The sequence below is a fragment of the Anomaloglossus baeobatrachus genome, chromosome 1 (assembly GCF_048569485.1).
Source record: "Anomaloglossus baeobatrachus isolate aAnoBae1 chromosome 1, aAnoBae1.hap1, whole genome shotgun sequence".
NCBI classification, from domain to species: Eukaryota; Metazoa; Chordata; class Amphibia; order Anura; family Aromobatidae; genus Anomaloglossus; species Anomaloglossus baeobatrachus.
Window position 1 is genome coordinate 880,856,503 of NC_134353.1, and position 13,750 is coordinate 880,870,252.

Here is a 13,750-nt window from a genome sequence, read left to right on the forward strand (position 1 = left end):
AGTAACCTTTCCTCACTGTTCAATATTGGGTATACTAATAAAGATCCCACCTATTTTCCATTCATATAGTTGATATAATAAGTCTACAACCCCTGTTAAAATGCCAGGTTTTTCTCATGTAATAAAATTATACCAAGAAGAATCACTTGAACGTTTTCCACCAATAATCTGTACAATTCAATTGGAAGCTAAACTCCTTTTATTATTGGGTGGAAAAATAAAAATGACTGACTAATGTGGGTTGCATAAATATGCACAACCTTAAACTAATACTTAGTTGACATGTGCTTTTGAATTTTACAGCATCCACTCCTTTTGGGTAGGAGTCTATCAGCATGTCACATCTAGAATTGGCAATGTTTGCCAACTCTTCCTTGCCGTAGTTCCAAATCTAGGGGGGGACCATCGCTTGTGTGCAGCGCCCTCTTCAGATCAACCCCCAGATGTTCGATTCAGATCTGGGCCAGTACAAGACTCTGACCTTCTTCTGGCAAAGCCATCTGTTAATTTGGACATTTGCTTGGGATCGTTGACATGTTCGAGAGTGAAATTGTTTTTCAGCAAAGGCCTGAAGGTTTTCTTCCGAAATTGACTGATAATTGTATCTGTTAATAATCCCTCCACCTTGACAAAACCCCAATTCCAGCTGCTGAAAAAATAGCCCCAAAGAATGTTACCTTCACAATGCTTCACTGTGGGTATGGTTTTCTTTTGTTGATGCACAATGTTGGCTGAATGCCTTGTCATTATGGCCAAAAACCTCAGCCTCTGTCTCATCAGACCACAACATGTTTTGCCACATGCTTTTGGCAGACTTGGGGGAAAAAAAACAACACAACAAAAGGCTCCAATCTAGTCAGCCTACCCCACAGGCTAATCTATAATTTGTGGCTCAAGTGTCAAACACGTGATGTTTCAGTCTATTCTGACATTCTGACCTTTGTCAAACCAACCTGGAGGTATTGTGCCAGCCAGAATGACGAGAATTGTGGGCACAGTGGTAGAGAGCAGCACCCTCTCACACCGAGCATCCTGCTCTCTACCAATTCTCGCCATTCTGTCTGGCTCAGTACCTCAGTGTTGGTTTCACAAAGGTCATAATAGACTGCAACATCAAGTGTTTGACACTGGAGCCACAAATGAAAGATTCTCTTTTCACTACCATTTTGAGTGCCGGATTCTTCTTATACATTGATACAGAGTGGCATCCTATCCGGGCACCAGCATGCAATTCAGAGTGCCGTATTTCTTTTTCGTACAGCCTACAGGCTAGATATATGAAGAATATGGGATATTGTTGTCATATGCAGTACTTGTCTGAAATTCCTGCAGCTCCTTTAATGTAGGTGTCTTGGTAGGCTCCCACCAATTTTCTTCTTGTCTTTTCCCCCCTTTTTTTTGAGCGTCCAGTTCTATGTAAAGTAACTGTTATGCTACTTTTAAACCCATTCTTGGTGACAGTCTCCACAGTGCTCCATGGTATATAATGCCTTGGAGGGTTGTTTTTTTTGTACTTTTCTCTTGTTTTGATAACCTTTAACAATGTTATCCCTTTGCTGTGTTGTAAGTTGTTTATGGACTGTGGTTTTTGTTGGAAAATGCAACTAGGAAAGTATCAGGAAAATCCTACTAGAGCAGCTAAACTTTATATGGGTATAATCCTCATCATAAGTGATGTCCGCTGTGTACTGACTACTACGGTATGTAACAGAAGTGTAAATGTTTGTTAATTTTGAACACAACCCCATCTATGAGAAGGTGTTAACAATTATGCAAGCACATTAATTTTAGTTTTTTGATTCTCAATGGAGTTGCGCAGATTATTGGTGACATTAAAAGTGTAAAAAGTTCTGAAATGATTCTTCTTGGAATTTTATTTTCGAGATAACAAAAACCTGGCATTTTAACAGGGGTGTGTGGATTTTTGTCATATCCATTATCGTTCATCATAAACTTTAAAATATGTTGCTGTTGTTTTGACAGCGGAAAGGCTTTAATTATATTTTTGTCATTTTCCACAATTTTGAAATGGAAATTTGTAGCTCAGGAATCTTGTTGAGCAGATGATGGAAAAAAATTAAGCATCATTTGTTCTGCCCAAAAAGTGGTCTCCAGAGACCCGAGGTTCTCTTGGGTTTGGCCGATTTTCCACTCTCACGGAGTAGAGCTCCGTCCTGATAACCCCTTCCATGTTATCATGCTATAAAGATAAACAAGTTCTTGCAAGCATCTAGTTTGTGTATCCCAGTGATGGCGTGTAGAAGCTTGTGCAAGTCGGTCTTTTGTCTTTACTGCGAGCTGCAAGATAATAATAACTTACGTACTTTGCTGTCAATCTGCTGTCAGCATATTACTATATTCTCATCAGTGGAGAGAGCTGAAATTAGTTTTGGAGGACGTTACGATGCATCCCAAAGGCACTAGTAATACTACATTCCGAGCAAATGATCAAATAACCAGTCTACAAGGACATACTTAACAAATAAAAACGCAATACTAAGATATCTGAAGTACTGGAAACAAACAGTAAATGTCCAAGGCACCAGCTGCACTGCCACAGGGGGAATGAGACATTACATGATGCCCATTAATGCATGGGAGTGCTGGGTTCTTCACTTAGACTTTGTTGAGGAGGTTCCTAATGGATCCTCTTCTATATTGCCTTAAGTTATTCATGATCTAAACAACCCGTTAAAAGGAAATTGTCCGGATCCACCCTCCTATGTCGTCTTTATGGGCATTACTTGACATCTGCGGTCTGATGTCTTATTCCAGAAAGGAGTTTCACAAAGACAGACGTCCTTTGGCCACATCCCACACTCATGACTGTTTCATTGTGATCAATGCCCTTTTGAATTGGATGAAGAATGCCACCCACTCCAGGCACAATTAAGAGAGGTGAGAGGCCCCCAAGAGTCATGTCAGACCATTCAAAACATTTGCACTAGCAAGGTCTGCGTGCTAGAAGACCTGCAAGGTACCTGACCACAACATCAGGCACAGGGGTCAGTCTTGCTGGACGAGGGACCAATGAGCCTCAGTGCTGTTCACTGAAGAAAGTCGATTCATGCTGAGCAAAAATGATGGCCAACAATAATGTTGTTGACTTCAAGGAGAGCTCTGTGCATCAGCCACTGTTGTCACCAGATAAGCTCTTGGTGGTGGTATAATTTGGGCAGATGTGTCTAGTCAATACAGAACTGCTCTACACTTTTGTGAATGGTACAGTGACCAGACCCTACTACTGGAATAACCTCTTTAATCCATTCCTTGTGCCTCTGCATGAGCAACACCGGCCAAATTTCATCTTAATGGACGACAATGCTCCAGCTCATCAAGGTGACCTCATTAGGAAACGGATGCTGAAGACAGGGACACGTCAAATGGAGGGGCTGCACTTCCCCAGACCTGAATCTCCTAGAAATCCTATGGGATCAGCTGAGTCTCTGTGTAGAGGCCGTAACTCTGTACCCCAGAACCTCAATGACTAGAGGCCGTCCTTTAAGAAGAGTGGGATTCCACCTCTACAGAATAACTCCAAGTGTGAACAGCAGGAGGCGTCTTTGTCAGCACAAAGCCACATGACCAGTTACTGAGACATTAATATATTTAGAGGGGTATACCCACCACTGTTGGCTTTTGTTATAATTATATGAGATGAGGAAATCACCATTGCTTGCTTCTACGTAAATGCCTTACTTTTATGATAAAATATCACTGTAGTGTGAAGTCTTCCATAAATTTCACCGAAAAAACAAATTAATAACTTTTTGTTTAGTGTATGTTCATATGAACGGACACCATGTTTCACTACATTTAGCATGCAGTAGCTCCTAAAGCGAAAAAGACTACCCAACTGCAGGCAAAATTGTCTGTTTGCTAGGAGTGCCGAGAGTAGGTCCCGCGGTGATCCCTAGATTATCCTGGAAACAACCTAAATCTACCTGAAAGGATAGGGATATCAAACCCTCTGTCTTATAAAGCAAAAGTATATCTAATGTCTGTAGATTTTTACTAATTGTGGCTCCACCTGGTCACAGCTGTGAAGCCTTAAAATATGTAGACAATCTGCGTCCACAAACCCTTTTGAATGGCGGTCAGGGTGTGGAGCCGCGTTTGGTAAGTGCAGAGAACCGGAAGCCTCATACCGGTGTATTTTGTAAAATGATCACTGTTGCCTTTATTGTGTTGTAATAAATTCATGTCAGTGCTTGGAACATTTAGATAAGAGGTAAAGTAATGGTTAGAAACTTGGCTTGTGGCCCAGTCCATTCTTATCATGGCAAGAACCTAATAAATTAAAGTTTTTAGTGAAATTTTTCTATGAAGTGCCGCTAATATAACTCTTCTCTGGTGAAACATAGTTGGTCTCATGCCGATTCCCCGTGTGCCCTGTAAACCACACTTTTAATTACATCAAACATATACAGTGCTGTTCATTTAATCTGTCGTTCAATAATCTGATTTGTCTATCACTTATTTTCAGCTTAGAACTGTACAATACTATTCATATCACAAGACCGAGCAGAGATACCGCCTCTGATTTTAAAAACCACATTCACATATCTAATTTTACATCGTGTGTGTGTATAAAATCTGCTGGTTTTTTTTTCTGATTTGCTGCCACGTTAAATAAATTACAGGTCACAGCTACCACGCTGTAATCATACCCTTGGGGAGGACAGCAGTGTGCGCAGCCTCTTCTACCTAAACTCTCCTGTAATTTCCAGTAATATATTAGTCATGGTAGACACCAGTATGAGCTGTCTCTTCTTAGCTCAGCACCCATAGTACCTCCATTATTAGATCTGATAAACAGACAGGGTGGACAGCAGTGTGAGCAGTCTCTTGTTAAATAGCTCTCCTGTCATCTCCAATGTTAGATCAGATAGACATCATGGACACCAGTGTGAGATGTCTCTTCTTACCTCGGCACCTCTGGTATCTCCATTATTAGATCCAATAGACCGCGTGGACAGCAGTGTGAGCAGTCTCTTCTTACCTTACCACTCCTGGTATCTCCAAGATTGGGTCAGATAGACATGGTGGATGTCAGTGTGAGATGTCTCTTCTTAGCTCAGCACCGCTAGTATCTTCAGTATTAGATCCAATAGACAGGGTGGACAGCAGTGCGAGCAGTCTCTTCGTACCTCAACATCCATGTTATCGCCAGTATTCGTTCTGAATACTTATTGAGAGCACACCTTTCTACACATGAAAGGAGTTAAGGTTTTCTACTGCACATGCTCACAGACACACCTGTTCTTTTGAAGGAAATATATCCGCAGCTTTTTGCTATGTAATCTGTCAGTAAAATGATGTAGAGACAGCAACCCTGATTTCAGCAAGGTATCCCTTAGTTTACTGGGTGCAGCAGTTGAAACAATCAATTTTCTCTGCTGCAGATCTAGCAGAGCCCAGAATGAGCAGTTTATAACCCCGCTCACACCACTGATTAGCAGCTGTCAATACTGTGTACAAAGGAAGCTGCCAATCAGTGGATGGACCATGAAGTACTAGACACCTAGTTCTCTAGTGTTAATTTCCAACGGATAAATCACTGATTAGTGGTTGTAATGCTGAGCGAGTGGTCAGTGTGGGGGGGCACGGTTAGTCACCGCCCTCGATACACAGAGCGGTAACTGAATCCGCACCGGCGCCTCCCCTCTGCCTGGGACCCAAACACTGTCAGGAGGATTAAAGCTATTTTCTCCTGGAAGTAGGGCTGTCTAGTGCTGGCCGCTGGCAGGTTCGGAACACTGTTAACCTGCAGATTAACCCTAATCTGCAAGTTAATAGGGTTTTTTTTTTCACATGATCTATTCACCTTTTACGTAGCAAAACACAGTCCAGTAAGTGACACATCACTAGACGTTTGGTCTTTGCCCCCTACATGATTGCTGTTGATGGATTCCCTGTAAATTAGGTAGATGGTGGACATTTGAATCTATGTAATGTGTGTGTGTGTGTGTGTGTGTGTGTGTGTGTGTGTGTGTGTGTGTCTCTATATCTATATGTGTGTATGCACAATATATCACAAAAATGAGTACACCCCTCACATTTTTGTAAAATATTTTATATCTTCATGCGGCAACACTGTTATACAAGCTGAAAAACTGACTATCTTACATTGTATCAGTGTCAGATCTTCACCATTGTGCCATGAATAGATATAATAAAAAAAATTACAAAATGTTGGGGGTGTACTAACTTTATATACTGTACGTTTATGTATAACATTCCTATTGAAATGTGTTTTATGTATGTAAAAATGAATTCATGTACAATATAATGGCCAAGTAGACTTTCCTCCTTCTATAGATACCAGTAATGTTCTACCAGCCGTTGAGTCGCTGACCGTTCTCCTGACCTGTGCCTTTCTCTTTCCTGCAGATCATTTTAGGGGAGGCCCTGTCTGTATTCTATAACCGCTTGCAGTCGAACGGCTTTGTCAGTAATCACTATGTAGCAACTATTTACAAAGCCATTGGCACGTTCATCTTTGGAGCCGCAGTGAGCCAGTCGCTGACCGACATCGCCAAGTACACTATCGGGCGCCTGAGGCCTCACTTTATAGATGTGTGTAAGCCAGACTGGAGCAAGATCAACTGCAGCGCCGGCTACATCGAGAACTTTGTGTGTCAAGGAGATGCCGTGAAGGCCAGTGAAGGGCGGTGAGTACGGTCACTCGGGGTCTAGTGGTAACGTGTTCATCGGGTGTAACTGATTTGTGCAGGCTCCTGTTACCAGGAATCCATATCCGTGTGCGTTCACTCACCTTCCCAATTTATCTCATCAGCCCAACATTGTTCGGGGGGGGGGGGGGGGGGGCTGCAATTACCCCAAACATTCCCTGTACAGAGTTGGTTCGGTATTACAGTCTCCGGACTGATTGTTTCCCGTATTGCAGTGTTCCCTGGAAAAAAATAGTTCAGTATTATGTAAGACACAATTTTATTTTTCTTGTAGATTCGTGGAAGAAATGTATTTAATTTTTTTTTTAAATTACATTTTAATTTAAAAAATTATAAAAAAAAAATTAACTTTTGTCTAAAGCGGGGTCACGTTACATGTTGTTTTTCGTGTTTTTGTCATTTATTTTCTATATCACTATCTGCATAAATATCTTGCAATTTTCACATTGACCACTGAGGCTACTTTAGGCTCCAACTTCTTTTTAGCATGAGTTTTCATGAGGCTCATTATCATCACATGTAGGACTACAATGACAGGTAACACCTTTGTACTCAGTTGATTACACACAATACACCAATCACAATAGGCGATGTCACAGCTCACCTTCTCCCCTCTTCTTCACAATCACTTTTGCACCCGCTCATGAAATGCTTCCATACAAAAGAGCATTGTATGCGAATGTACAAGTAGCTTTCATTAAAGAACAAAGTATGAAGGGAAAACTGCCCCAGTGTGAAAATTGCAAGATTTCTAAAAAAAAAAAAAAAATGAAATACAGATTGTGATATGGAAAAAAAAGGAAGGAAAAGAAAAAATAACAAACATTAAAACTAGAAAATACAACAGAAAAAAAACATAAAAAGAAATTCCCAGATTACCGGTAAAAGGTATCTTTTGTTCAGGAAAGAATAGATATGATCTCTCCTCAGAAGCTCACGGAATTTGGGGGACAGTCACGAAATAGAGAAATCGATAGAGCACTATCAAGTGGAAACATCTTAATGTCCCGGACACACAAATTATTAAAAATATAGAAATGTTTATTTACCAAATCTTGAAACTTCCACTGTATTAAGTGTTTGGCAGAGGAAGGTGTTTTACACATGCAGTAATAGGACTACGCGTTTCGGTGTTGCACGCACACCTTCATCATGGTCTCATGGTGGTTTCTCTACAACCTTAAAAATACATTTTAAACAAAAACCTGATTTTCCATGTGTTTTATTTAATAACACATTCCCTTTTTTTTTTTTTCTCCCCCTTTCTTTTGTTAGATTTATGCAAATGATGTCACCAGTGCAGAAGGTGCTATTTTGTTTTTGCTGAGCTCATCCTCAGGGCAGGGCCTGTTTAGCCAATTGGCGTCTGTACAAGAAGCTTTTTTCGCCAGCAGACAGTCTTGGGTTACAGACCTTGCATCTTCGTAACCGAATCTGTTTAAATATTCAGTGCTTGCATATGAGGAGGGTGCTGCATCCTTGTGCTTGTTTGCACCGCAGCAGATTAGCATCTGTGACACAGCGAAACTGGGAAAATGTGAAATACTAAAACGTATAGAATAAAATGCATTGTAAGATACAGTACAGGTGCATGCACTTTTATTGGAGCCATGTTACCTGCCACATACACAATGTGCAGATGCAGCTAGTACGCCTCACCTTACTGCACATAGGCCGGATGTAGCATGGCTTAGGAAGACTCTTCAATAGTGATAAGCGAGCACTACCAAGCTCAGGTGCTCGTTACTCTTAATGAGCATTTAATACTAGGACAGGCTTGACTTTTGTGTACCGAATATAATGAGGTCAATGAGGACTTAACCATCTCTCTGGAAGATCTTCCAGAAAAATGCTGAAGTCCTCATTGACTACCATTATACTTGGGTACTCGAGTCTCTCATCCGAGCGTCCAACTGCTGGTTACGAGGACTAAGCACACTCGATCATGGTAGTGCCCACTCATCACTAGTTACGAGTACCGAGCACCCATTCATGGTAGTGCCCGCTCATCACTAGTTACGAGTACCGAGCACCCATTCATGGTAGTGCCCGCTCATCACTAGGTACTAGTACAGAGCACTTGAACATGGTAGTGCTCACTTATCACTAGTTACTAGACCCGAGCATGGTAGTGCCCACTCATCACTACTCTTCAACCTTACAGGCACCACCTACAGGATGCTTAAGTGACAATTGGGGTATAATGCAGGCACAGTTTTAAACACTATACTAAACCCCATTGTTTATACAGGGACATGTTGAGAACCGTATTGTAAAATCAATCCTCTTTACAGGGGATATATACAATATAATCCACCATATGGTTCCAGAGATAGGGGCTTTATTATAAGTCAAATCTCCCCCCACCCCCTCCCCCTGTGTTTACTAAGGGGGCGCTACTCGATGTTATGCGGAGCAACCTAAAGATGCCCCTTCTCCAAGGATCCTCTGAGCCCCCATGCCCTTGGTGAAGACCTAAACAATTAGCACTAAATATAAAGGCCCATAATCTCTGGAACCATATGGTGGATTTTGAACCTGAAAAGCTAAAGGCTCAAGGGGGAGTAGTAATAACAAAAGCATTTTTAAAAAAATGTATATATTGCATCATACATAGACACGCACACACTGGCCATGTTTTAGTTGGGGACCGCTCCTATTTTAATTACAATGCAGTAAAAGTAAATGTGTATTTAGTGAGAACTGCATTGATCGTGCAGTGCGCTGTGTATCGCCTGCATCCGGGCAGTGAGTCCCAGCTCAGCTGCGTACACAATATGAAGTGAGAGTGGTGCTGGTTTCTGGCATGTCACACACTTTATTTAATATTGGGGAGCCTTGCCTGTTAATATAATTAAATGTAACGTGACCCCTGGTGTGTGGAATACGACATCACCGCTATGTGCGATCCAAGCCCTGCTGTACGGCGCTGCGGAGCCCTGCTCATGGTCTTCATCCCTGCTCGCCTGGAGGATTGTCAGCTTAGCTACATCACACCAGCCACACGAACGGGCCATAATCTACAGAACGCCTCAGGCTCGGCCCAAATATAGAAATGCAGAGGGTAAGGGGCACCAGATAGGGAATGGTGGCACACATGGCGCCTTCTAGATCACCCACCACCACCTAGTAATAAAGGGTTAATACAGTTTCTGCAAATAAAACTTCCATCTAGTCTGAATAGTTGTGATTTCTCCCACATTGTTGCATTGTTCTCCCAGATCTCGGCTTGTGTTAGCTTTAATTGCTCAATCCAGAAAATTCCTTTTTATTGACCGCCATCTAAAAACATTCATTTCTGCTGTCAGAAGCTGCCAAAACGTTTTATTAAAAACTGATCTACTGAACTTGTTGTGCCCATGAAATGGAGTTCCATTATATATATATATATATATATATATATATAATAATATATATAATGATTTTTCTATCAACATCACATATGGTATGGTTTTTGTGTGTATTTATAGGCCAAGTTGTAGTTTTTGAATCACTCTATTCACTTTACCATAGAATATATTAAAGAAAAAAATAATTAACAAAGGAAGGATATATATATATATTTTTTTTTTCTTTATTTTTTTTAATGTGTATGGGTGTAGGTTTGTATGCATCGGTTATTGGTTTTGCATATAAAAATAAATCCTTTTTTTTTTTTTTAAATGGCGCTAACATATTCCACAGCGCTTTACATACATCAGGAACACTGTCCCCATTGGGGCTCACAATCTATATTCCCTATCAGTATGTCTTTGGAGTGTGGGAGGAAACCCACGCAAACACTGGGAGAACATACAAACTCCTTGCAGATGATGATGTCCTTGGTGGGATTCAAACCCAGCCCTCCAAGACTGCAGTGCTAACCACTGAGCCATCATACAGTGCTAACCACTGAGCCACTGTGCATATATTTTTGTGCATTTGTTTTGGGAGCTGTAGAATGGCAAAACAAAAAAAAAACAATAGTCTGGAGGTTTTTTTTTTGTGGATTACGGGACAGATGCACAGAATAATTTTATTTATGGCGTTTCTATTCTTTACAGCATTTACCTTACAGGTTAGAAACATAGAAGCATTTATACTTTTGTGTTGTCTTGACTATAAAAGTTAATTGTATCAAATAGCCTCTCAAGGGTTGATTTAAAACTTTACGTAATATTGTGGCCGTGATGGAGGCCATTGTGCACCCAATCGCACTACTCCACCCAGAGATTGATAGTGGTGTCATGGTACTTTAAAGGGAATCTGTCACCAGGTTTTTGCTCCCCCATGTAAGAGCAGCATAATGTAGAGACAGAGACCCTGATTCCAGCGATGTTACTTACTGGGCTGCTTGCTGTCATTTTGATACAATCAATGTTTCCTCTGCTGCAGATCTAGCAGTTATACCGAGCTTATGAATATGCTGTACTATCTGCGGCATGTCAAGTAGTCCTGTAATGATGATCTACTGCTGATTTTAATCAATGATTTTATAAAAGCTATACTAAGCAGCCCAGTAAGTGACAAACAGCTGGAATCAGGATCTCTATCCCTACATTATGCTGTTCTCAGATTAGGTGTTTAAAAACCTGGTGACTGATACCCTTCTAACATCCTCACTCAGTGGTAGCAGCGGTCACAGGTGTGAGCGGTTTTGTGATGGGTGAAAGGAGCCCACTTTTTAAAATTTTTTAGGGCGGCCATATTGGAGACACATACCTTCTGTATTTTGTCTGTATAGGCAGTGATAGCAATGTGTGCTTTAAGAGATGGCGTTCTGGGCCACTTGGTGGAAGTGGGAGAGAAGCTGCATGCCAAATCTAATCTTTGTATACAATATGCACTGCAATCTTTCTCCAAAGCAGCACTCCAGCGGTTTTTTTTTGCCCCCCCCCCCCCCCATCCCAATCATTGTAGTGGTGCTTTAAAATCAAGTCCCCAGCCCCCATTCTTATACTTGCAGTACCCTTTGCCATTTTCACCTTTTTTCAGTCCTTTGGCGCAATCTTGTGACAGCGGCTTCTGACTGGCCGGAAAGCAGTAGTTACATCACAAGCTCTTACTACAAGTCTAAGAGCCAGAATGAGTGTCTTGTAGTTTCATGGAGTGAGCCTGATGTCAACACTGGAGCCGCCGGCAGCTCACAAATTGCCGAAGAACAAGCTGAGAACAGATGAAGACGCTTGAGGGGAAATATAAGACAGAGGGCTTAGATTTAAAGCGCCACCGAATCTGTAAAATAAAGAATCACGCTGGATCATTGCTTTATATTACCTCCACTGTTATAATAATGAGGTGACTCTGCTGTTTCTGCCTTAGTCTAAACTGCGAAGCTGAAAAATAAGCTGAGATGAAATCTGTCTATCTACTGTTAGTTTACTAGTGTCCAGTTTGAGAAATGGAATATTTTGGATCACCAAAAAAGTGAACATTATAGTATACATATTTTTTTGTAGGGGAGGATTAAGGGTTTTAAACAATCCCACGTGTCTGGCATGTGATGGATGATTTACACATGGATGGATTTATATGGCACCCTTCCATTTTGAAACATTTCAGCGTGATCCACATTCAGATAAGAGGCCCCATCAAGACATGATAAGCGATGAGACACAGTGGATGGGATGCTATTACACAACAACTGTTTACTAGTTCTGATTGAGTTTTGCAATAGTCTTCCCCCCCCCCACCCCACTTAATATCTTAAACTTTTTCTTCTCTGTAGATAACAGATAGCTCCCATGTGCATTGGAAGCCTGCTCCTCACATCATAGGCTTTCTGTTATTACTCGAAGCCGGGCAGTCTGACAGATTCCAGTTATCTGCATCATCTGGCAATGCGATCAGTTTAGATTTATGCGGCCAAGTATGGCGCTGTTGGAAATCTAGATTAAAATATAACATCTGTTTTCCAAAGCCTAAAAAAAAAAAAATCCAATGTTACAAATATCTGCTGCAAAACAGGGACGACACTTTAATCCCACTACTCGGGGTTTAATACATCGTTTTATCCCCATAGGTCTAATGATTTCCAGTATTGATCCTTAAAGGGAAACTAAGCCTAGAAATGACACAACAAAAATATATAAAAAATTGAAAGTTCCTATTTGTTGGGTTGCAGGACTTTCTGCACGCTCCTAAAAGAAACATGTAAAGTCCATCATGATTAATCCACCCCCAATGGTTGGCGAGATGTTCTTGTCATGACATTCTGTCTACTTTTCTTTCCCCAAACATTTGGTTTGATCATTGTGGCCAAGGAGTTCTATTTTAACCTCATCAGTTAACACAACTTGTTTCCAAAATACATCAGTCTTGTTTAGATGTTATTTTGCATACTTCTGGTGCTACATTTCATGGTTAAGACGCAGGAGAGGTTTTCTTCAGATGACTCTTCCATGAAGGCCATTTTTCTGTAAGTGTCTCTGAACAGTAGAACAATGTACCACAACTTCAGAGTCGGCTAAATCTTCCTGAAGGACTTTTGTAGTGAAGTGAAGGTTCTGATTTGCCACTCTAGCAATCCTACGAGCAGCTCACAGAAATTTTGCTTGGTTTTCCAGACCTTATCCTGACCTCCACTGTTTCTGTAAGTGCCATTTCTGAATTGCTTTTCGAACTGAGGAAAGGGCAACTTGATAACGCTTTGCTGTTTTCTTCTAGCTTTCTTCTGCTTTGTGGGCCTTCACAATTTTGATGTTCAGAGTGCTAGGCAGCTGCTTTGAAAAACTCATGGCTGTTGTTTTATTTTCACAAGGTTAGAGGAAGCTGGGTTTTTATAAAGTTGTGAAATTTGCATCACCTGCCCTTTCCTAACAGGCTAATTAAGGTCTGAAATGATGGTCAAAGTTATCTGAGCACACAAATCTCCAAGGGTGTTCAAACTTTTGCATTGGCCCATTTTCATTTTTGTAGTTTTTAAATGTTAAAGATGAAAATATTTTTTTTTGTTCTTACCTAAAATATAAAGGAAATGTGCCATCTTTAACTTTATGCCTTTTAGAGATCATTTCATTTTCATCTTGATTAACTGTTCACAATAACAGTAATTTTAATTAATTAATATCAAAACT

General features: G+C 40.8%; 1 protein-coding gene across 3 annotated transcripts in view; it reads left to right on the plus strand.

The window, feature by feature from the left end:
- Positions 1-13,750, plus strand: part of PLPP1 (phospholipid phosphatase 1) — a 139,980-nt gene that overhangs the window by 88,551 nt on the left and 37,679 nt on the right. For all 3 annotated transcript variants that reach the window (XM_075326537.1, XM_075326545.1, XM_075326550.1), the window contains exon 3: positions 6,394-6,674. In XM_075326537.1, coding sequence (XP_075182652.1) covers positions 6,394-6,674 — 281 coding nt within the window. The remainder of the gene's footprint in view (positions 1-6,393; positions 6,675-13,750) is intronic.